The 24774-nt window shown below is 35.7% G+C and overlaps 2 protein-coding genes across 2 annotated transcripts; one reads left to right on the forward strand and one right to left on the reverse strand.

Moving 5' to 3' along the window:
• Positions 1-12497: 12497 nt before the first annotated feature.
• LOC105791151 (glutaminyl-peptide cyclotransferase) lies at positions 12498-19139 on the forward strand. Its single transcript, XM_012619091.2, is given in 14 exon segments — positions 12498-12575; positions 12751-12894; positions 14675-14744; positions 14747-14949; positions 15066-15122; positions 15318-15353; positions 15683-15747; positions 16170-16233; positions 16968-17085; positions 17280-17377; positions 18259-18329; positions 18417-18444; positions 18652-18706; positions 18822-19139. Coding segments are annotated over 14 exon segments (1185 nt in total). The 3' UTR covers positions 18920-19139.
• A 59-nt stretch (positions 19140-19198) lies between these two features.
• On the reverse strand, positions 19199-21163 carry LOC105791150 (probable serine/threonine-protein kinase At1g01540). Its single transcript, XM_012619089.2, has 7 exons — positions 20558-21163; positions 20387-20488; positions 20189-20311; positions 19941-20111; positions 19723-19849; positions 19425-19634; positions 19199-19338 (listed from the first exon to the last, which is right to left on the reverse strand). The coding sequence occupies exons 1-7, from the start codon at positions 21109-21111 to the stop codon at positions 19243-19245; spliced, it is 1383 nt and encodes a 460-aa protein (XP_012474543.1). The 5' UTR covers positions 21112-21163; the 3' UTR covers positions 19199-19242.
• Between the last annotated feature and the right edge of the window lie 3611 nt (positions 21164-24774).

Below are 24774 nucleotides of genomic sequence, written 5' to 3' on the forward strand. Positions count from 1 at the left end.
ACGATTGGCGTTAATGGTTGCAGTAGTGAATCATTTTTACCTTTGAGAGGTTTGAGGCAAGGTGAATCATTTTGGGGCTAATGTTGGATCAGTTGAACGGGAGATTGTGGATAGCCTTTTAGGAGTTAGGGTTTCAACAAGCCCAGAAAAGTATTTGGGTCTGCCGATGATGGTTGGTAGACGTAAGAAGCAAGCTTTTGTGCATTACTTGGATCAGTTTAACAAGAAAGTAGAAGACTAGAGTATGAGATATTTGTCGATTGGGGGGAGGAAGAGGTCTTTATTAAGGGAGTTTTGCAAGCTATACCTGTCTATGCAATGTAGCGTTTCCTCTTACCAAAAGTGTTATTTAGCAAGTTAGAAAATTTTCTTAACTTATTTTGGTAAAGGAAAAATAAATCTTGATGAGCTATACATTGAGTTACATGACATTCACTTTGTTTGCCGAAAGCAGAGGGAGGATTAGGTTTTTGTGATTTATCCAAATTTAATATTGCTCTATTAGCCAAAAGATGTTGGCGTATTATTACTCATCCAGATAGTTTGTTGGCTAAATTTTTGAAAGCTAGGTATTATCCACAGATAGATTTTATGTTAGCTCGGTTAGAACTTACTCTTAATTTACCTGGAGAAGTATCTTAAGCGCTAGGGGTTTAATTGAAATAGGAGTTGGTTGGCGAATTGGTATTAGGGATAAGGTCAATATATGGAATAATTCTTGGATTCCTAGTCCAAGAAATGAAAGAGTTCAGTGTCAGCATATAAATGTTAGATTTACTATTGTGGCACAATTGACTAATGCAGATTCGTGTACCTAGATTAAAGGATGAGTTAGATCCATTCTTAATATCGATTAGGCTGAGAAGGTTCTTGCTGTTCCACTTGCTCAAACGAGACCTCCAGATACTTTTGTGTGGTGCTATAAAGGGTCGAGTGAATATTCTTCCAAGAGTGGATACAAGTTGCTTCTTGATGAAGAGTTACACAATAGGAGATTACATTCTACGATTATGCCTAGCTTAATTATAGTGTTTTATACAAAGTTATGGACATTACAAATTCCAGCAAAAATTAAGATTACTATGTATATATTTTTTAATAGTTTTTTTACCTACTTTTGGGAATTTATTGAGGTGCAAGCTGCATGTTGACAACCTATGTCCTTTGTGCAAGGAAGCTGAAGAAACGGTGGATTATTTGTTGAGATTTTATTCTATCTCTAAGCAAACATTTGGCTCGTTGAAAATTGGGGTGCTTCCTGTCTCACAATAACCAGATTACAGGCTTTGGTTAGTAGAGAGGTCTTCAATCAAGCAGATATTAGAGATAGGAAGATTATGGTGATTGCTTACTGGGCAGTTTGGTACACTCGAAATAGATAGTTCTGCTAAGATAACGACTAACACATGAAATTTTCCATTCTATAAAACACGTACAGAATACATGTATTTAATGCAAGCTCAAGAACGGTTACTCAACTGCTTTCCTAACTAACCATAACTGATGCTAACTAATAACAGAAACTGTATCATTTACTTCCTAATATTCCCCATACTTATCTACTGTCTTCAAACTTCTTCTAATTCATGTTAACAACTCGAAGCTAACTACGAAATTTATTGAACACGGGTGCAGAGAGCGACTTTGTTAATATATCCGCAAGCTGATAGGAACCTGGAACATGGCCAACCTGAAGTACACCAGCTGCCACCTTTTCTCAGACAAAGAATACATCTAACTCTACATGTTTAAATTTGGAGTGCATAACAGGGTTTCCTGCTACAGCAACCGCAGCTGAACTGTCACACCAAATCAAAGCTTTAGGCCATACTGGAACACATAACTCAATTAATAATGATTTTATCCAAACCATTTCTGCAGCTGTGTGAGCAAAACTCCTATATTATGCCTCTGCTGTAGATCGGGAGACCACCTGTTTCTTTTTGGAGCTTCAAGAAACTAGATTACCTCCGAGAAAAACACAAAATCCGGAGGTGGATCTACGGTCATCTACATCGAACCCCTAACTAGCGTCTGAATAACCTTCCAATAGAAACTTAGATGCTCGAGTGAACTTTAAGCCATAGCTCATCGTCCCTTGTAAATACCGTAGTATTTGTTTTACTGCTTTGAAGTGTACATCCAGAGGATTGTGCATAAACTGGCACACCTTGTTCACTGAATAAGCAATATCAGGCCTGGTAATCAGTACATACTGCAGGGCACCAACTATGCTTCTGTAGTGATATTGATCCTCGACTGGACTGCCGTCACTAACAGATAGGTGACAATTGGTGACCATTGGTGTTGGTAGGCCATTCGACCTATCCATGGAAGCTTTGTGAAGTAAGTCCAGAACATACTTTGTTTGAGACAAAACCATTCCTTCAGATGCGTACTGAACCTCAATGCCAAGAAAGTAGTTTAACTTTCCTAAGTCTTTCAATGAAAACCGAGTGTTGAGTTGAGTAGCAAAGTTGGTAATGGCCTGAGAATCACTGCCAGTGACTATAATGTTATCAACATAAACTAGAACAAACAATACTTGAGCACCCGATCAAAGAATGAAGAGAGAGTTATCTGCCTTGGAGACCGTAAACCCTATAGCAACCAAAAAATCTCTTAACTTCTGAAACCACGCACGAGGGGCTTGTTTGAGACCATATAAAGCCTACTTCAATTTGCAAACTAGTGGCTCACCATTTAACCCACTTTGTTCAAACCCTGGAGGTTGAAACATGTATATGTCTTCACTTAATTCCCTATTTAAAAACGCATTATTGATATCAATTTGCCTAAGAGACCAGTTGAGGGACACAACTAATGCAAGAACTATCCTGATAATGGTTGGCTTGACCACAAGACTGAAGGTCTCCTGGAAGTCAACTCCAGCTTCCTATATGATGCGATCCGGCTTGGTGATGTGAGTCGAGTCGTTAATGTGCCTGATTGTTAAAATGAGAAGTATTGTTCGATTTAAAATAAAGGGGTTAAATTTGGCTAAGTATGGTATTTAATTTCCAAAATAGGTTCAAGATGGTAAGTAAGGTATGTAATGGATTCGGTTAAGTGAAGAGGCTAAAGGTTATTTGAAGATGGATTTGTGAATGGCTCGAATGGCTTTAAGGTCAAGAAGGAACCAATACTAAAATGGAGTACCAACCCGATTCTTATAAAAACACTTAAAGGTGGTGGAAAGGACCTTGTCCCGCTAACTATAAGAGTTAGGAACCAGAGGTATACAATGGTTGAATGCCACACTCGAGATTGAGTGATAAGTTCGAAGAAACAATGAAGACGCCACTAGCAAGCTAGATAATTCTACTTGAGTCTAAAACGAAATAAGAGAGTTGAAAAACTCACAAAATGTATAAAACATTAATCAAAGGTTCAAAAGTTCTTTTACAATGAAAATAAATAACTATTTATAACCAAAACAAGGGCTAGCCGAATAGTCATCTAATTTCAGCTTTTAATGAGCTAAAATTCCAGAAAAATTCAAGAAAATTCCAAGAAACTTCTCCAGCAATGAAAACGTCTTTGGACAGCTTCTAGAGCATCTAAATGCAGCTGGAATTAATTGGGATGCATGAGAACTGATTGGCTTTGTTGAAGACGTCTAAGGACAGCTTCTAGATACATAGGAGGTGCCAAAATTAATTGAAAGACATTGGGAGCTGATTGGCCATGTCTATGTTCAGCCAAGTGCTTAAATGAGCTCCTTTAATCTTGCCTTGAGGAGCTGAACGTGCAGCAGCATTTTAATGGGATTTTTGGAGCACGAACAGCCCAAATGATGTGAATGGATGAACTCTAATAGCCTCTAAGTGTGAAAGGATGAAATTGATCAGCCACCAGCTGAATGGACTCCATTTAAACAGCCTTGTCCATTGAATTCTTCAAATAGCCACTTGGAGAAGCTCAACACAACAGCTGGAGTTTTAATTAAGCTCATTGTCCATTGAGCTCCATGAATAGTCATATGGAAAGAAAGGAATCATCAACTCCAACAATGTTGTTTCATGCATGTACCTACAGCAATTAAATTCACCCAATTAATCAAGTTAAGACAAATTAAATTTGGCTGCAACTTAGACAATAAACTTGCTCATAAATTCGGCTGAATTCAGACATATTAATTAGATGTAATGAGATAGACACATTTATGCTATGTAATAACTAAAACATATTAAAACATGCATGGACACATTTAACATAAATAATTAATTTTGTCCAGATTTAAACAAACTAAACACTAACAATTATTGAGCTGAATTAACTAATTTAACTAACTCAAATAATTTATTCCAGCAAATAAAATTAATAAGCTGAAAAGAAATTAAACCGAGCTCAAACGAGCTAAATTAAGCTCATGTGAGCTAAATTAAAATTAGCTGAGCTGAACCAAGGACACGTTCGAGGCGTGGTCGTATCATTCCCCCTTCTTCGAAGCGACTTGTCCTCAAGTCGAGGAGTTGGTTCACTTGAACATAGCTCTTTTTACCCGATTTTTCGCGGTCAAATGGTACAGATGGAAATTGAATCAACTGAAATGAATACCCATGAGTTAGTAAAACGTGTTTCAAACAAATTTGTAATTCACATGTAGGCATAACAAGACAAGTAAATCGTATGCGAGTGGGACATGTTCAAAACAACATGTTAACAATCATGCAAACAAATTAATTTTCATGCCAATGCCTCGTGAAATATTCGAAACAAAAATGGACATGTTCTAAGGCATTCAAAAATTTCAAATTGTTTCCACAAGTCATAACCAGAATGTGAGTAATGGGTCAAAAGATAGATATAATCATCACAAATAGGTATTTGAAATGATTCATATGATTCATGAATTGGCTTGGTTGGACATCGCAATTTTTGTTTAATCATATGGTCACCAACAAAGGTACGCAGATCAAACACAAGAATCTTTTTATCAACAACCAAAACAGATAGATGAGCATCAAGCAAAATGGAATAACTAAGCACAACACGATCTAAGTGTTTTACAAAAATTAAATGTTCAACATGATTTTTAATACCATCCGATGAGAAAAGAAACGTTTCAGTACTTTCAAGTGTCTTACCTTTATGAGCAGAACAATAAAGATCATTTTTACCTCATTCGATCAACACAAACTTTCGTTCCTCAGGGGTATAATGTAGTCGAAGCTTCGTGGCTGAATTAACCTTTGTCAAATGGAACGCAAACTTCATGTACAACCACAGAAATTGTTTAAGGCACGAATATAAATTGAAAACAAATTTTTCCAATGCCATTACCTTATTCAAAATCCAAGTATCAAAACTATAGAAATTATTTGCACGAAATTTAAGATGCTTGATTTTTTTACAAATCGAACCAAAACAAATTTCGAGTTTAAACACGCGATTTTGATTACTTATGCTCGAATACAATGAAAAATTTTCGCTGAGTAACAATTCACAATTGTTAAACGAATAAGGATTAAACATCGATATATTCAAACAATCATTCCTCACAAAAATCTTTCAAACAAATAGAGGGATCCACAAACTTTCATCACATTAATGGAAAGAATTCACGTAGCAAACAAACCCAAATAGATTAAACAGTTTACATGAATACTTTTTTTCACATACGACAAACACATTTTGCTGACATAGAGTTGGGGCAATGTTATCAGCAACCAAATCAACTTGCAACTCGAGGTTAGTTGAATCGACATGGAACAAATCATGAGAAGAAAATTCTAAGACACTAATCAGATCAAAATCAGCAAATTGATTCGACTTAAAGCAACCAGGCAAAGCATTATAGGGTATTTCATTAAGATTAATAATATGAACACTTTTATCAACCAAAACCAACAAATTCCAATTGGGTTGGATCGTGATAAATTCCTTACCTTGCTTACCATTGGAGTTGTAACAATCATTTTTATCTTCCAACTTACCTTTTTTGATCAATTGAAAACGTCTCTCGATAGAAAGGTAATGAAGTTAAAACCAATCCGTGGGTGGAATCTTGCAATCCTGAAACAAAGAAAAATCACAAGGTAATTTCGAAAGAGGGTTAGCAAAATAATTCCTCTCTTTTTCGTGATTACTCTCTTCACTCGTTTCTTTTACAGACTCTCTTTCTTTTTCACTCGATTTCTTTTCAGGCTCTTTTTCTTTTCCACTTTCGTTTTCTTTTTGTTTTCTTTCAATTTCCTTTTCAATATCTTTCTCCTTTTCACTCAAATTTATTTTTGAATTCTCATCATCTTCTTCTTCTTTTTCATTCTTTCAATTTCTTTTTCAATGTTCTTTTCTCGCTCACATTCTTTTACAACCAATTTTTTCAATTTGGTTTGGTCCTCATGGACTTGTTCCGGTGTGAGCAGTGCTAAGGTGATTTTCCTTCCTTGATGCTTGAAGGAATACCTATTGGTACGATCATCGCGAGTGACCTTACGATCCGATTGCCATGGTTCTCCTAGCAACAAATGGTAGGCTTGAATAGACACCACATCGCAAACAACTTCGTCTTGGTATCTACCGATAAAAAAGGCAACACGCACTTGTTGAGTAACTTTAAATTCACCTTTGTTGTTAAACCACCACAACTTATAAGGTTGGGGATGCTTGGTAACGAGTAAGCCAAGTTTTTCCACCATTCTCGTACTAGCCACGTTTGAGCTACTCTTACCATCAATAACGGTGCAACACACTTTATCGCGAACACGGTAACGAGTATGAAATAGATTTTCACGTTGCGGTTCGTTCTCTAATTTTTGAAGGATTAAACTCCTTTTGATGTCGAAGGCTTCGTCAATGGCAGCATGTAGAAAGTCTTCTTTGTCTTCAAAGTCTTGTGGCAATTCAAACATAGAAAATTCTTGAAACATGGTTCAACTCAATGTTAGAAAACAAAATATAAATTAGAAAGAAAAATAATTCTCACCATAAAAATCTCACAAGTTCTCTTGCAAAGAAAATAATAGATGGCACACTACTCGTGTTTCGCTCCAACTATTGGCTTTTTCTTCACTCTATTGCTCTCACCAATCTCTTGCCTTTTACCACTCAATTCACCCCTCAAACTTCATAGAAAAATCATTTTGACTTATAAGCAAGCTTAGGCGTCGACTTCAAAAGGCTTGCAAGGGTATTGATGATTAATGGTTATAAAGGTGGGCTGAAAAGAAAATATGTGGTGCTAAGCGTGGCGATGGGTTTGTTTTTGGTTGAAAGTATTTTGAAGATCGGGAAAAGAAACTATGAATACTTTCAAACAACTCCCTTTTTTTTTTAAATTTCGTAACTTCTTTTTTTTTCAATACAAAATGCTGACTACAATAGAGAAATTTGAATATAAAATAAAAAAAATTTTGAATTTTTTTCTATTTTTTCTATTTTTTTCAATTTTTTTCAATTTTTTTTACAATGACTTACTCCGGCAACTTCATGAACGCCCGTACTCCTCGATTTTAGCTAGCTTTGACACCAAATGATGCGATCCAGCTCGGTGATGTGAGTTGAGTCATTAATGTGCCCGATCGTTAAAATGAGAAGTATCGCTCGATTTAAAATAAATGGGTTAAATTCGGCTAAGTGTGGTATTTCGTTTCCAAAATAGGTTCAAGATGGCTAAGTAAGGTATGTAATGGGTTCAGTTAAGTGAAGAGGCTAAAGGTTATTTGAAGATGAATTTACAGATGGCTCGAATGGCTTTAAGGTCAAGAAGAAACCAGTACTAAAATGGAGTACCAACCCGATTCTTATAAAAACACTTAAAGGTGGTAGAAAGGACCTTGACCCGCTAACTATAAGAGTTAGGAACCAGAGGTATCAAATGGTTGAACGCCACACTCGGGATTGAGTGGTAAGTTCGAAGAAACAATGAAGACGCCACTAGCAAGCTAGATAAGTCTACTTGAGTCTAAAACGAAATAAAAGGGTTGAAAAACTCACAAAATGTATAAAACATTAATCAAAGGTTCAAAAGTTCTTTTACAATGAAAATAAACAACTATTTATAACCAAAACAAGGGCTAGCTGAATAGTCATCTAATTTCAGCTTTTAATGAGCTGAAATTTCTAGAAAAATTCAAGAAAATTCCAGGAAACTTTTCCAGCAATGAAAACATCTTTGGACAGCTTCTAGAGCGTCTAAATGCAGCTGGAATTAATTGGGATGCATGGGAACTGATTGGCTTTGTTGAGGACGTCTAAGGACAGCTTCTAGATGCCTAGGAGGTGCCAAAATTAATTGAAAGACATTGGGAGCTGATTGGCCATGTCTATGTTCATCCAAGTGCTTAAATGAGCTCTTTTAATCCTGCCTTGAGGAGCTGAACGTGCAGCAGCATTTTAATGGGATTTTTGGAGCACGAACAACCTAAATAATGTGAATGGATGAACTCTAATAGCCTCTTAGTGTGAAAGGACGAAATTGATCAGCCACCAGCTGAATGGACTCCATTTGAACAGCCTTGTCCATTGAATTCTTCGAATAGCCACTTGGAGAAGCTCAACACAACATCTGGAGTTTTAATTAAGCTCATTGTCCATTGAGCTCCATGAATAGTCATATGGAAAGAAAGGAATCATCAGCTCCAACAATGTTGTTTCATGCATATACTGCAAAGAATTAAATTCACCAATTAATCAAGTTAAGACAAATTAAATTTGGTGCAACTTGAACAATAAACACGCTCATAAATTTGGTGAATTCGGACATATTAAATCAACAATAAGACATATTAATTAGATGTAATGAGGTAGACACATTTATGCTATGTAATAACTAAAATATATTAAAACATGCATGGACACATTTAACATAAATAATTAATTTTGTCCAGATTTAAAAAAATTAAACACTAACAATTATTGAGCTGAATTAACTAATTTAACTAACTCAAATAATTTATTCCAGCAAATAAAATTAATGAGCTGAAAAGAAATTAAACCGAGCTCAAACGAGCTAAATTAAGCTCATGTGAGCTGAATTAAAATTAGGTGAGCTGAACCAAGGACATGTTCGGGGCGGGGTCGTATCACTGTAGATACCTTTTGACAACTAACCTGCCCTTGTACCGAGCAATAGATCCATCTACATGTCTTTTAATTTTGAAGATCCATTTGCAACCAACAACACGACGGCCCTCTGGTAAGGAAACAAGGTCCCACGTGTGATTGGCAATCAAGGCTTCATACTCGGCTTTGGCTACTGTAGTCCACACAGGACTCTTAAAAGCTTCACTAATGTTTGTAGGTTCAGTCTTATCCAGGACAAAAGCAAAAACCTTGGGTCTGAAAATCCCACTTTTAGAGCGAGTCTGTATAGGATGGTGACTCACAAGTACTAAAAGTGATGGATCTGTTACAGGACTGTCAATCGGATCACCAGTCATAGGCTCCGCAACTGTTATAAGAATACCAACAGAAACAGTAGAAGAGGCTTGGTTGGGATGCAATTGCTTAGAAGAAGTTCCAACACTAGAGTACATGTTTGTCCTGAGACTTAGTTGTGCTGTAGTAGGCAAACATGGATTAAAGAAACCTGGATTACTGGACACGATTAGAGGAAGGATAGACCGCTGAGAATTACTTAGCACACATTCTGGTGAAGATTCTTTTTGAAAACCTTTATTAAAAGGAAATTTTGTCTCATCAAACCGAACATGTCGAGACAAGAAAATTCGACCATCCTTCGCAAGACATCGATAGCCTTCGGTGGTAGGAACACTGCCTAAAAACACACATTGTTGTGACCTGAAACTCAATTTGTGTTGTTGAAAAGGCTAGAGATCAGGAAAGCAGGCACACCCAAAAACTCTCAGTAAACCATAATCGGGCTTAACTTTGTAAAGTACTTCATAAGGGCTAGAATGACTCAAAACAGGAGTAGGCAACCTGCTAGTCAAATGAATAGCATGCATAAATGCATAAAACCAAAACTTCAAAGGCATACTGGATTGTGCTAATAGAGACAATCCCATGTCTACGAGCTGCCTATGTTTTCTTTCAGCGACACCGTTTTGCTCCGAGGTATAGGGACAAGTGACCCTGTGTTGCACACCAAGTTGAGATAACGTTGTAGACAAACCACGATATTTACCCCCATCGGTTTGAAGCATCTTAATAGAGCAGCCAAATTAGACCGTAATCATCCGATGAAAGTTTAAAAAACTTTGAGCTACTTCAAACTTGGTTTTGAGAAAATAAACCCAAGTATATCTGCTATACATCAACAAAAGAGACATAGTAACGGAAACCATTTGAAGGCACACTAGCAGGACCCCATACATCAGACACTACAAGATCAAAAGGAGAAAAATATACTATTTTTGAAGCTGAAAGAGGAAGCTTATGAGCTTTTCCTAGCTGACAAGCTGTACACATTTGTTGCAAACTATTTTGTTTGAAAGAAACATTACAGGATTTCAACACATGAGCAAGAGTGTTACTACATGGATGACCGAGTCTGTTGTGCCATAAGGAAGATGAAGAAAGCTCAACATTATTCAACAAACTGGAGCTGGGCTTCGAGGCAATAGTGGGTATAGACTTAGTGAGGTGAAATCGGTATAACCCTTCATGCTTGTAGCCCTCGAGTAGTGTCATCCCTGTCTGAATGTCCTTCACAAAACACAAAACCGGGTGAAATTCAAAATAGACACCATTATCTTTAGCAAACTGTGCCACAAACATCAAGTTCTTGCATACCGCAGGAACATGCAAAACATTCTGAAGCCTCAAGAGTCTGGCCCCAACTAAGAGAGTGGACGAGCCTATATTAGCAATAGAAATGGATTCACCATTGCCCATAGTGACATGATTTTTACCTGCATATGGAGAAGCAGTCGTGAGATTGGATACCTCAAGTGTAATGTGATTTGTTGCACCCAAGTCAGGGTACCAAATGGAATTAGATTTTGAAGGTGGTGTAGCTCGAAAAGGAAAATGACCAGAAGAATTCGAAGAAAACGAACCGCAACAATGAGCCATCGTTTGGCAAGAAGGAATGGTAGATGAACATCCAGGACTATGCAACTGATGACAATTCACTTGAACTGAGTTAGACCCTGCAACACCATAGAAACTCTAATCAAACATGTGATAACAAGTCTGAACCATGTGCCCCACTTTACCACATAACTGACATTGTGGCCTAGAGTGAGACCAGCCCCTCCCATTTCTACGAGATCGGCCACGAGACCAACCTCGACCCGATCCTTTATAATATTGTTTAGATTGCTGAGAAAAACGAAGAGAGTCAGCAGATCGTTTCACATCATCCTCATTGTCTTGTTGCCGGGCTGCTAGATTAGCTTGACAAGAAACTTCTGTTAACAACTCTAATTGTCGTGATTCACAGTTAAGCAACATTTCTGTCAACAAATCAAGTGACAAGGAAGTAGCAGACGCAAAAACCCTAATAGACTCGAATTCAATTGAAAGACTGGCGAAAATTACACTCATTTGTTCTTGCTCAGAGATAAAACTACCAGCAACAGTCAAGTCATCACTTAGTTATTTTACCTTAGACACATAATCTTTAATAGACAAATTTGACTTCTTGAGTGAATACAATGCATGACGCATGCTTGAGATCTTTATGGTTGACTTTGCACTAAACCTTAATTCAATAATAGTCCATATATCAAAATTGGTTTTAACAGTCGTAAGATGAACTAAAATCTCATCTGTAACAGTCGACAACAGCCAAGAAGCGAGAAACTTATCTTGCTTCCGATGAATAAGAAAGGCAGGATTTTCAACTTGCTGACCATCAGAACCAAGAAGAACAGGAGGAGGAGATAGAGCAGTACCTAACACAAACCCTTCAAGTCCATAGCCTTCAAGGATCAACAAGAGTTTATGCTTCGATAGAAGAAAATTATGCGAGGCAAGTTTTATGGTGTCATGCTTGGAGAAATAATGAACTGCTGGTGCACACGAGATACCATTTCCTTGCGAATGAGCAGCTTCCCTACTGTTGGAGGAGTGACGCGGTGTATCAACGACAGGTACACCATCTGGAACTGTATCGGTGGCCATGAGAGGAGAGAAAAAAATCAACTATGAATATACCAAGAAACATTGGCTCCTAATACCATGCTAAGATAACGACTAACACATGAAAGAAAGAATTCTATTTTCCATTCTACAAAACACGTACAGAATACATGTATTTAATGCAAGCTCAAGAACGGTTACTCAACTGCTTTCCCAACTAACCATAACTGATGCTAACTAATAACAGAAACTGTATCATTTACTTCCTAATAAGTTCATGAAGGAATTAGACCTCTATTCAAGAGCTGGTTGTGTTTATTAAGAGGCATCTGTAGGAAATTGAGGCCCTTAAAGAGTTAAGACTAACTATTTTTCTACCTAAACAAAAGATTTGGGTACCACCAGATTCAGATAAAATAAAGCCAAATTGTGATGCTTCTTTTAACTCTAGTGTAAATACTTTTGTATCAGGTACTTTGTCCAGAAATGAATTTGGGCAAATTATGGCTGCTTGTACTTACCCTCATCATGGCATTGCTAATGTTTTCGCAGCTGAAGCAAGGGCGTGTGAACAAGCAGTTGTTTTTGCATAAAAGTTAGGGTTTCGATCGATCTAGGTGGAGGGAGATTCATATACGGTCATCAAGAAATTGAACTCTTGTATTCCTGACATATCGATATTGAGTCCGATTATTCAAGATATAAAGGCAAGGATGGGATTTTTTTTGAAAGTATTACCTTTTGTTTTGTTGGTAGGACGGCGAATGTAGCTACTCATACTCTTGCAGAAGGTGGGTGCCTGTTTTCAGAACCATAGTACTGGGTAAAGGAAGTAACATTAGCGATGGAACAGAAGATGGTTATGGATTGACAAAGATGGTTGTCTTGGAGTTAAGTTGGGTAGCTAAAAAGCTTTGGGCTTTGGAGATTTCCTACAAAATTGTGAAAACAATGACGAAGCAAAAAAAATTTCTAAATTGTAACTTCAAAGAAAGAATCCCAAGCAACAAAGAACTCAAAAACAACAAATTAGTTTTAAGGAACGTAAGAAACCAAATTTATAGATTTTTCAATACACCTTCTTAAATGCATCATTTTGAGAACAAAATCATTTACACAATGTTAGATGCTCCTCATCATGGCCATTCTTCCCCAAAACTTCACATTTTTATTTGTCCTTCTAAAAGGAATCAAGTGTTTCTTCATCTTCTTCGATGGGACAAACTTTAATCAAAATTTAAATCATGTCTCACGAACCGTTCAACTCAGGGGAGCTATTGGTTATAACCTTCTGCCACTCGGACACATGTCAGCACTAGGCACATCATTGACCTATACATTGACTCCTATTGAAGTAACGCCTAAGTAGACCACCCACTCTTAGTACCTCTAGACAAAACTACACGTTCTACCTAGAGGGAGTCACCCACCAATATCTAAGTGAACACTCTCCTAGTATGAACACACTTTTAAGACAATAAGGACTTCATTCAAGCATGATAACCTCATATTGATAAAGTCCCATGATACACACTCATGATTATCTTTACGCATTTAGCGAACTAAATGTATATCCTGTCATGTCATACTAACAAACAAAGGGACCTTTCCTATAAATGCCTTAATAAACAATGAAGAAATGATCAATCTTCTAGCACCTTAAAGTTACTCTGAGCAATTATCTTCTTGATCAACCGTCCTCTTGTCCCTATTTCGACTCTCAGCCTCTTTAGGTGAACCGACCTTTATTGCACCATCGTGATCTCCTCCTTACTCCTCATTATCCTTTTCCTTTGTTGTACATTATATCAATAGAGATAATGTATTATTTAGTGATTAGGCATCAGATCAAGGCTTTAAACAAACAAAACAGTCAAATTAATGGAAATCCAATCACATTATCCATTGTCTGTCAGATACTGAAATACTAAACAATAAGCTTAACAAAGTGTATGTCAGATTTACACTGAATCTAGACAACCAGATGTCTAGATGCATTCTAAACTTTAACTTTTGAATGATTTTTTTTTGAAATTTTTAAAATTTATTTAATATTTTATAAATTTTAATAATGTTTTTAAAAATTTATAAAATTTAAATTTTTTTAAATATTTTTAATTTTAAAAAGTTTAATTTTTTTATATGAATGAACTTGGACAACTAGATGTCCAAGTTCATTCTAGTAAAAGTATTTCTTTTAATTTTTTATTTTTTTATTTTTGAATTTTTTATTTTTGATGACATGGTAACTAATGTGACACCGCCATGTTAGCAACTATCATTGATATGGAGTGTCATGTCAATATTGTTAACGGTCACATCAATATTTTAACGGCCCAAGATGAAAAATGTTGGTCAAATGAATACATTGATGCAATTTGAGAGTTTAAGTACTTAATTGAGTGCGTTTTTAGCTGAGGGTTTATAATTTTTCACAAAAGTTTGGGAACTTATAGACCCCCTTTAGCTCTCTCTTTTTTTTTATCCCTCAATTTTGTTGGAACAATGACATCATATGCTATTGCGATCAAATAAAGATTTTCTTTTTTTCTCTGAAGTAAAGATTAAAAGAGATGGTAAGTCTACACAAATATTTGTTTGATATTTGTTGGTCAACCAACAACAGCGTATTATGCACCTTTTACCATGTTCGCGAAACTATACATCTAAGTGTGGATGACGCCTTTGCAACTCTTTGCGAAATTCCGATTTTGAAAGGAAGCATTACGGCAAGAGATCAAGCTCCAAGCCTTCGCCTCCATGGCCACTTTCAAGCAACTGTATCTCAGAAAAGTCTTCGTTTTAGTATCCATTATTTTGCTTGTTTCTGTAATTCTTGTTTTGGGAGTTTCTTCAGCCACTTGGAATAAGGTATCCTCCGATCATTATTCCCTTCAGTTTTACGACTTTGAAATAGTCAATGAATTCCCTCACGACTCCACTGCCTTCACTCAGGTAAGTCCGCAAAGGAGGATCGATCAAACTTTATGATTTATTTTCAGACTTATTTTTCCTTATTTATCTTTTGACCATATTTTAACATTGAAATTTTATGGTTTGATTGCTTTCAGGGTCTTCTTTATGCTGGAAATGATACTTTATTTGAGTCAACTGGTCTTTACCGGCAAGTGAGTTAGTTTTTTTTTTTTTTGGGCTATCTCTTTATGTATGTATGTTTCATTATTTCTCAAGTTTGAATCATTGGTTTGCAGTTCCAAAATTAGTTTCCATTATTTTGCTTCGTGTCTCTAATTTTTGTTTAGGGTTGGATTTGAATGATCTGAAAACCTTTACTTAACCACCTAATCTTCTCACTGTTTCAGTCATCGGTTCGGAAAGTAGCTATTCGGACTGGAAAGGTACAGATCCCTGTCTTTCGATTTTCATTCAAGCTTGTTCTTACTTGGTTATTCATAAATTTCCATTTTCAGATGAACGAATATTAGTATTTTTGGAAGTTAAAAATTGTGTAAATAAGATTTCTTGAGAAATATAACGTAAATGGAGTTAAATTTGCTTGAAAGCTTGCTAGTAGGGTGCAATATACATGCCATATTATATTATGAATTTAAAATAACAGTTTGTTTGAATTAAAGTGACAAATCAGAGAATATGTCCTTGGTTGTAACCTGAAACAAACCATATTTTGTAATTCCAATCTTATATACATATATGTATGTTTTTCCAGGTTGAGATTCTTCACAAGATGGCTGATTCATATTTTGGAGAGGGTTTAACTCTTCTGGGTGAAAGGTCTGTTAGAAGGAATTTAGTTGGTATACTTCGGCTCTTGCGTTCATCTAAACAATTGAGCTCCTTTCTTCATTTTCTTCCTCTTCTTCATGTTATGTGTTCTTCCCTGTTCACTTCATCAGGTCCTTTGAAGCTCCCTATTAGCTAACCGAATTATTTTGCCTCCAAATTGGTTTTAATATTTCTGAAGTTTAAAGTACATAAAGATCATTTTGCAGTTAGTGGAAATTCTGTTCATACTTGGCAGTTTGCTCTGCATTTATATGCATTCAATTGACATTTTTTTGCTCTTCATCTACTTTTATCGTTTGGTTTACAATGGAATACATTTATTAATATGGTTTCTAAATTTGTGGATTTTGCATTGTATAACTTTTTGGGTGCTTTTAAGACTAATTAGTAGTTCTTATGTTCTTTTGTAGGCTGTTCCAAGTAACTTGGTTGACGAAAATTGGTTTCATATATGACAGAAAAAATTTGCAGAAAGTTTGTGCTTCCAGTCTCTTCATCATTATACTCCTTGTTTTGGTCGTTTGATTTGTATTATCATGATTTAAATAAACACTTGTTGAGAATCTGAGCATGCATTGTTGAGTGTTACAATAATTTCTTTTGTATAATTGAAGTTGCTAATGTTTGATCCTTGGTCAACTTAGAGCCCAACACTCTACTACCAGACCACATGGCTGTTGGCAAGTGTTGCAATAATTTCCATTATTCCTTTTGCTCTACTGATATCACATTATGCTGTCATGAATTTTTAATACAAGAATTTGGCAATTCATGTCCTAGTGTCGTGTTCATGTATTATGTTACAATCATGTATAAAGTACTTTTTATTTTTATAAATATTGATAGGTTAATAATTTGTATTAAAGATGTTTGTGTATTAATGTGGTATTTTTGTTACTTTTTTGTGTCCTGTCCTGTTCATTTATTTGATTTGGGTCACTGACTTCATAAATTACCTTTCCTTCTTGCTTGTATGATGCATGTCCGGAATAGTAACTTGAAACAATGTCCAAAATAGTAACTTTCTTGTTTATTATATGACAAAAATCATCATTATGTTTGCATCTCATTAGAAACAGCTTACTGCTTTCTTAACCATCTCATTATCCAAACACATTTTACTTGTTTCTTTTGAATATAGTGCATTCTTTGCTTGTATACCTGTGTTCTTTGTCTGTAATGGTATTATTTTGTCATACTCACTGCAGTTAGAGCAATTTACACATGAGATGGAAGATGGGTGGGGACTGGCAACTGATGGCAAAATCTTATATGGAAGTGATGGGACTTCAACACTGTATCAGATCGATTCTCAAACATTAAAAGGTTCTCCTAGTACATGCATTTACTGTTGATTATATATATTCTCACTCCATTTAGGGTCTTCAACTTTGGTATTGTCCAAATATTCATGGTGCTTAGCACTGCGTAGATAGAAGTGTTTACTAATAGTAAATATCGGTAACCTTCATATTTTAGTGTTTTTATAACTTTGTTCTCTCTTTTACAATATGTTGCAGTCACAACAAAAAATGTCATCAAGTTTAATGGTCAAAATGTACGCTACCTGAATGAATTGGAATATATAAATGGTGAAATATGGGCTAATGTTTGGCAGGTACGCCTTTTGTATCTTTATTATTTTATTTTTGGGGTTCATATAGGATGGACTTTATGTTTCATTGTTTGGAACTTAGTGGAGTCTGGCTTTATAACAGGTTGTCCACCTTCTGGAATTCACGTAATCTTGTGTCCTCTGAAAGCAGTATAGCAGAAAAATAATTAATTGGTTTTTGGTTTTTGACATTCTAAACAAAAGTTTCCTGGAAAACACTATTCTGTGAATGCCTAGAAGAAACTATTTCTGAATGGCCCCTTCACAATCCTTTTCCCTTTCACATGCGAATCGATTTATGTCTATCTTGAGTGGCCTTCATGAGAATCAATTTGTTTTATGGTGAAAGTACTTGCCAAGTCCCTCTATGACTTGATCAAATTAATATTTCTACTATTAAATGGATCAATTTAATCTTTGTACTGTTAAATTAAATTAAATAAGGTCAAATTGTAGCAGAGTTAACATTTGTTGTTTAAAACATGGCATGAAAATTAACTTTTTATTTTGCAGTTCAACTCCAAACAAAAGATTCCATTTTGCAGAACCATAAAAAACTTTAAAAATATTAACTCTTTTAAACAATAAATAAAGTTAACTCTGTTGAAATTTAGCCTTATTTGATTCTTTTTGATAGCACAAGGACTAAATTGATAAATTTAATAGTAGAGAGACTAATTCGATCCGGTCCCTATAATAGGGGGACTTGCCAAGTAAATTCACCTTTGTCTTATCTGTCTCATTTCCTCAATATATTAACTTCCATTTGACACTATTGCCCCTGTAACTGCTCAATCTTCTGCGTTATGAGTTACATATCTGGGAAAGAAAAGATTAGCTGCTCACTTAAATTGCTTCCTGAAGTCTGCTTCCTTTCTGTGTAGACTGACTGCATTGCAAGAATCTCACCTAATAATGGTACAATACTTGGATGGATTCTTCTTCCAAGTTTAAGGTATATATATATTATTATTTGGCTAAGTGTTATCTCTAATCGAATAATTACTAATTAAATCCATCATACTGTTTGATTGTTTTACAGAGGAGGACTATTAGCGGCCGGATATAACGTAAGCACCTAATTCTGAATTTCCTTTTCTCTTTTAACACTGCCTGTCGCTTGTGGTACAATGAAAGCTCTATACGATTTGTTTAAGATGGTAGATACTCTTTAGGCTACACCTTTTACTTATTCCAGTCTTCATCACTTAATGGTACATTGATTCATCTATGTTTACTGCTTAGCAGCCTAACTCATGAATTTCACTATGGTTTAGGGTATTGATGTTCTAAATGGCATCGCATGGGATAGCAGCAATAATCGCATTTTTGGTAAGTTGTAAACCAGAATTGGCCGATGTTTTATGCAGCAGCTTATATGTGTGGTTAGTCCATTTTGCATGACAATTATATATATTGAGGACCCATATTTCTGTTCATTTTCTAGTTACCGGAAAACTCTGGCCAAAGCTTTATGAGATCAAGCTGCATCCAGCTAAGAAACACTATAACAGTGAAGACATTGAGAAGCTTTGCTTGGCGTGAAAATTAAGGTATGCGCATGGGATATTGTACGTTAAAACTGGAGCCCAAAGTTTTCCATTTGAAAATACCTGAATTGGAGGTTGTATTTACACATTTGATTACTAGCATTGTTGTAAAATTTGTATTTACTTGAGAAGCTATTATCGGCCAGTTCTGATAATACTAATAATTCACATTTTTTTTATGTTATATTATAATTAGTATTGAACTTGAAACCCCATATAGAGATGCATGTTCTTTAAGCTCTCCACGACTTAAATTGGATTCTTTACATGAGTCATTAGAAGGAAAACCTTGAGAACGAAACTTCAACCCAAAAGGACTTACGCATGAGAAGCATCCTCGTTGTGTTTCCAGACGTCCACCCGGCTACCCTCTGCATGATTTCTTAGCGATGCCTCTCGTCTGATGCGCCGTTCCTGCATACCACAAAAACTGAACTGATCGGTAGCCCAAAAAGACCAGACAGCAATAGGTACAGAATGTGTGATATCTTGTTTCTTACATCATTTAGCAATAAGTCACGTGGCTCAAGCATATGAATCACTTCTCCCATTTTTGGCCTATGGTCTAAATCCGGATCCACGCATCGAAATGAGATCAAGGTAATCCGTTTGAGTTCCTTTACAGAGGGAGTTTCTGGCATCTTAGGATCAACTACATCTGCAATTTTCTTGTTTGCAACCATGGACTTTAACCAGTCAATCAAGTAAATCTACAACATGAAATTTCACTTTCGAAATTAGTGACAACAAGCTCTGTATAATATAATGCTCAAACATTCAACGATTAAGAATTGGTACTTGGGGTTGATGATGATGATCAACAGGCATCCTCCCTGATACAAGCTCCATCACAAGTATTCCAAAGCTATACACATCACTCTTCTTATCCCAGCGGCTGGTGGAACCGTGTCCTTCAGCAGCATAACTATAGGTTCCCCATGCAAATCAACAAAAAAGTTTTTAACCCATTATCATGTTTCTCAAAATACTTGCAAGTGAACAGTCAATAAACAGACCCTAGCTTCACCAATGAAGGAGTGGTTCCATGGGTGTGGTTTGGACCCAGCAGCCTAGAAAGTGCAGCATCAGAGATCTTAGGATTCCATAGGTGATCAAGTAATATATTGTTTGCCTTTAAGTTTTGATGGACAATATGTGGTTCAATATCTTCATGCAGGTAAGCCAATCTGTAAATCACAATTCTCATCAACCATATCAATGTAACATGAACTAAATCATTAGAAATTAGGATTGAAGAACTCACCCTTTTGCTATCCCATGGATAATGTTCATACGAACGGTCCAGGTAAGAGGACTCTCTTGTCCTAGAGGACCATGAAGCCATTGATGGAGATTACTGTTATTAACATATTCATATACAAGCATCCTAATGAAGCAGAAAACTAATCAGGTAGGAGTTTGAGGCATCACCATTTCCGGATCACATAAAGTAAAAAAATACCTGTAACCTTGTTCCATGCAGTATCCTATCAGCTTGACTAGATTCTTGTGTCGGACATGCCCGATTGCCTCGGCCTCTGTTACGAACCCCTCCGTTTGGCAACTGATCGTCACATGATCAATTCGCTTAGCTAGTGAACTCATTGAAAGATGTAAAAATAATGATAGATACCTGTTAGTGGGTAGCCTCTTCACTGCCACTGTTGTACCGTCTAAAAGAACCCCACGGTAGACAACACCATAATCACCATTTCCGATTAAATTAGCATAGGCGAAACCATTTGTGAAAACGTCAACATCCCTCAAACTGAAGCGATTACTCGTCCAGGTGTCGGGAACTCCATGGGAGAAGTTAGGAAAGTGCTCTATATCAGCTAGATAATTGGCACGAGTAGACCACTGGTCGGGCAACATCACCTGAAGCTCAGGCTGGGTGGACGTGTTCATCTCTCTATCCGAAATGCTAAGCGGAAGGAGACTCCTATTGAGCGAGGAAGAGCAGTAAGCGGTTCGATAATTGGTGGGAGCAATGGGGTTGGGTAGGCAAAAGGGGGGGGTTCTGCTGGATTTTGTACGTCGATAGCATACGACATAACAAGAGACAATGGAGAAAGATAAAAGAAGGAAGAAAGACAGGAAAGCAAGGATCAAGATCCATAATGGAAGACCCAGAAAAGAGGTATGGTTGGAGAGCTTTTCACTGAGATATGAAACCTCTGATGACATGGTGCGTAGCAGAGGAAGAAAAGGACGTGGAATTAGTGGGTTTCAGGCTTCATGGAAGAGGAAATGTGGTTTAGTTGGTAAAACAGAAGAGATTCAGTTTAGCTTAAATCTCTATGGGATTTATTTTAAAAATTCTTCCTACGCCAACTAATTAGCGGGGGTAAAGGGAATATATATTTCATTAAATTTACTAAAAACCATTTTTTTTTCAAGTTTTCCCATTAATTCAAATAAGCAACTCACTTGTCTTGTGCATACTTTTGGTAAAATCATCAATCGAAAGGTAGTCAGTGGTTGGATCAGCCTTATTTCTTAATGATTAAATGTTTCCTGTCTCTCTCAATTTTAAAATTGAGTAAATTAGTTCCTCTTAAAAAAATAAATACGAGATATAATAATGAATTTAATTTTTAATATTTATATATTTTATTATTTTGGCCTTAACTCTAAAAAATTTAACAAATTTTTCTTCAATATTTACACAAATGTTACATAATAAATTTATTAAATTAGAACCAAATTGATAAATATGAAAATTTTGAAAACTAAAATAATGTATAACGTGAATACCCGAATTTATCCCACTATTCTAATCAAACAATGTGGATTGGAGAATTGAGTAATTACTTTTAGTTGGGCTTCGGATCATCCCTTTTATTTTATTAAGTTGGGTTTGATTTATGAGTTATTGTTTGAGCTTCACACCCAATTTTAAGTCCAATAGATAGATTTGAAATCATAAACCACTTTATTTTTATTCTTCACTTTTTACTTATGGTTCTTTAGTTTTTTTTTCTTGAGGCAACTGGTTCTTTAGTTTTGAATTTAAAATTCCTTTGAACCTTATCTTCAAAAGTTTGCTACTTTTGCTTTGCGACGATCAGGTTCACTTTGTCAAATGGTAATCTATCTTGTCACAATCGATACATAGTGTGTAACTTAAAAAGAGATTTAAAAGAAGGGAAGATCTTTTCTTGGGGAGAGCTCTAAGGGTTGGCCCTCCCCATCTTTGTCCACACTGTCGTCCTCAAACATCGCCTTAAAGGGCTTTCTTGTCTTCACCCATAGTGTCATATATGAAGTTTTGTGGCTTCTTCTTTGATCGTCCATAGATTCCTTCAATGCTCATCCATCTAGGTATGTCCGTAGGATTTTTGTCCTTTGTATCTCTTGCTAGTGACTTCCTCAATTGGTTTCCGTGGTGGCATCTAGGCAAGGACTTTTAGCTCGCTTCTCCCTTATGTTGAAGGTTGATGCTTATGGTTGTTCGAAGGTCTTCTTTGTGGGTGGTTGCTACTAGCGCTTATTCCTTCCACTTTGGTCTTAATGAGGAGGAGACATGGTCTATCCACTAGCGCATTCGGATGATTGGTGCTTCGACTTGTATCAGATGCTTGCGCGATGGTCTAGAGTCCATCACCTTGAAATTTCATTAGTGACCTTTTTCTTTTTCATGGAGGCATAATTTGGTTGAACACTTTTTATGCTTTGATCTTAGGCTCCATGTGGTTTTACTTAGTGTAACATCCCGATTTTGGGCCTAGTCAGAACAGTGGTTTCGGGACCACAAATTTGATGAGGAAAAATTTATTTTTACTGTATTTTTATGGTCTACAATTTCACGGAATGATTTCGTGAAAATTTCGTTCAAAAATTTTGACGTTTGGGCACTCAATTTAGTCAAAAGGACTAAATTGTAAAAAGTACAAAAATTGAGTTCTACAAGTTAGAGTTGTCCAATTGTTATGAAATTTTAAATTGGAGGTCTTTATATGGTAATTAGACCATTGGTTAAGTTATGGACAAAAATGGACATGAGATAAGTGAAATAGGAAATTTTTAAGTTTGGGGCATTTTGATAATTCGGTAATTAAAATGAATTAAAAGGGAAAAAGATAACAAATTGTGCTCATCTTCTTAATGTTCTTTACGTTTTTGGAGTCCCGGTAACTTGATTTAGCTTATTCTAGCAATAATTTAACCTAGGGTTTATATTTGGAAAAATACCATAGGTGAAATATGTTTATTTTGATGTTTTATGATAGAAGATGAACCTAGAAATTATGTTAAACAACTTTTTCTAGTCGATTTTAAGTGAAAACGAGTAAATTGACATAATCGGTAAAATACCTAATGTTCATAAGTAAGTGTTAGAGTAAGAATTTGATGTTGTCATAGAAGAGAAAAATGTTCAGCATGTTATAAAACATAAGAACAAGAGATGAAGTTTAATTTCTGAGCTTTGGGGCAAAAGTGTAATTATGTAAAAGTTTAGGGGCAAAATTATAATTTTGCCAAAGTTAGAGTCGAGGGCTATTTTGGTAAATTTGAGTATTAAATGAACTAAATTTGCTATTATAGATCAAGAAGAACGGAATCTGAGGTTAGACAAAGGAAAGAATAAGGTTGAAGACTAAGTGGGTGGATTTGGCTATATTTTGTACCGAGGTAAGTTTACGTTAAATAAATGCAATATTTAAATAATTATTATTAATGCTGTTATTTTCCAACAATTATATATTTATTTCATGAAATTAGTTAATGTTAACTCGAGTATGAGATGACAGAGAATTAGTGATACAAGCCCCGTTGAAACATTAGGAATGTATTGGATACAAATGTCATGACATTTGGGTAAAGAGATCACATGTAAGACCATGTCTGGGACATGGTGTTGGCATCATTGAGATTATGTGAGGTCCTATGTAAGAACATGTCTGGGACATGGCGTTGGCACCGAGACGAGAGGTCCCCCATAAGACCATGTCTGGGACATGGCATGGGCACCGATATGAGAACTCCCATGTAAGACCATATCTGGGATATGGCATTGGCAGTACAAGAAACATCCCATGTAAGACCATGTCTAGGACATGGCTTTGGCATGTTATTATCAGAAAAGAGACCCAAGTATCCTTATTATTCCAATGTGGCTCAACGGGCTAGTAAACAAATTATGTTCCATGAAAGTTCAGGTAAAAGCATAAATAGCAAATTCAGGTGAGTTATAAGAGTTAAGAACATATTATGTTATCAATTAAGAATCAACATTTCAGCAAGAGAAGAGTAAGTTATAATCATGAGTTAGCTAAGTAAACAAGCAAAAGAACGAGTAAAAGATTAAGTAAAGAGGAAATTAGGGATCATGTTACTTGAGTATAACTATTTGTGTTAAGTGTTGTTATTTATTTACCTGTAAACTTACTAAGCTTTATGCTTACTTCTTTTATTTTTCTTTCTTTTATAGTATTTCTTTTATAGCGTCCACATTATCAACCACAACAACTCGGTATTTTATGATGATCAATGTTGAACTGTGGCATGTATAGGGACTTAGTCATTTTGAATGTATTTTCTTATGATAATGCTAAATGATGATGTGTAAATATGTGATAATTTTTAGCTATTAAAATGGCTAAGTAAGAATATGTTTGGTATTATGTATGCCTAGGTGATAGTTTATACCTAGAAATCGTGAAAAAGTAAAAATTTGCTATGAAACAGATTTCAAACAGTAGCAGTGACATGACTTTGAAAAATCACCAAGGATAGTATAAAATTAATTATAGGGTGAATGATATATATAATTAAATCTTATTGAATCTATTTTCATATAAAAATAACGGTGTAGAAAAAGGAATTTTATATTCTGAGATATGTGGA

Source organism: Gossypium raimondii, chromosome 8 (genome assembly GCF_025698545.1).
Source record: "Gossypium raimondii isolate GPD5lz chromosome 8, ASM2569854v1, whole genome shotgun sequence".
NCBI lineage: Eukaryota > Viridiplantae > Streptophyta > Magnoliopsida > Malvales > Malvaceae > Gossypium > Gossypium raimondii.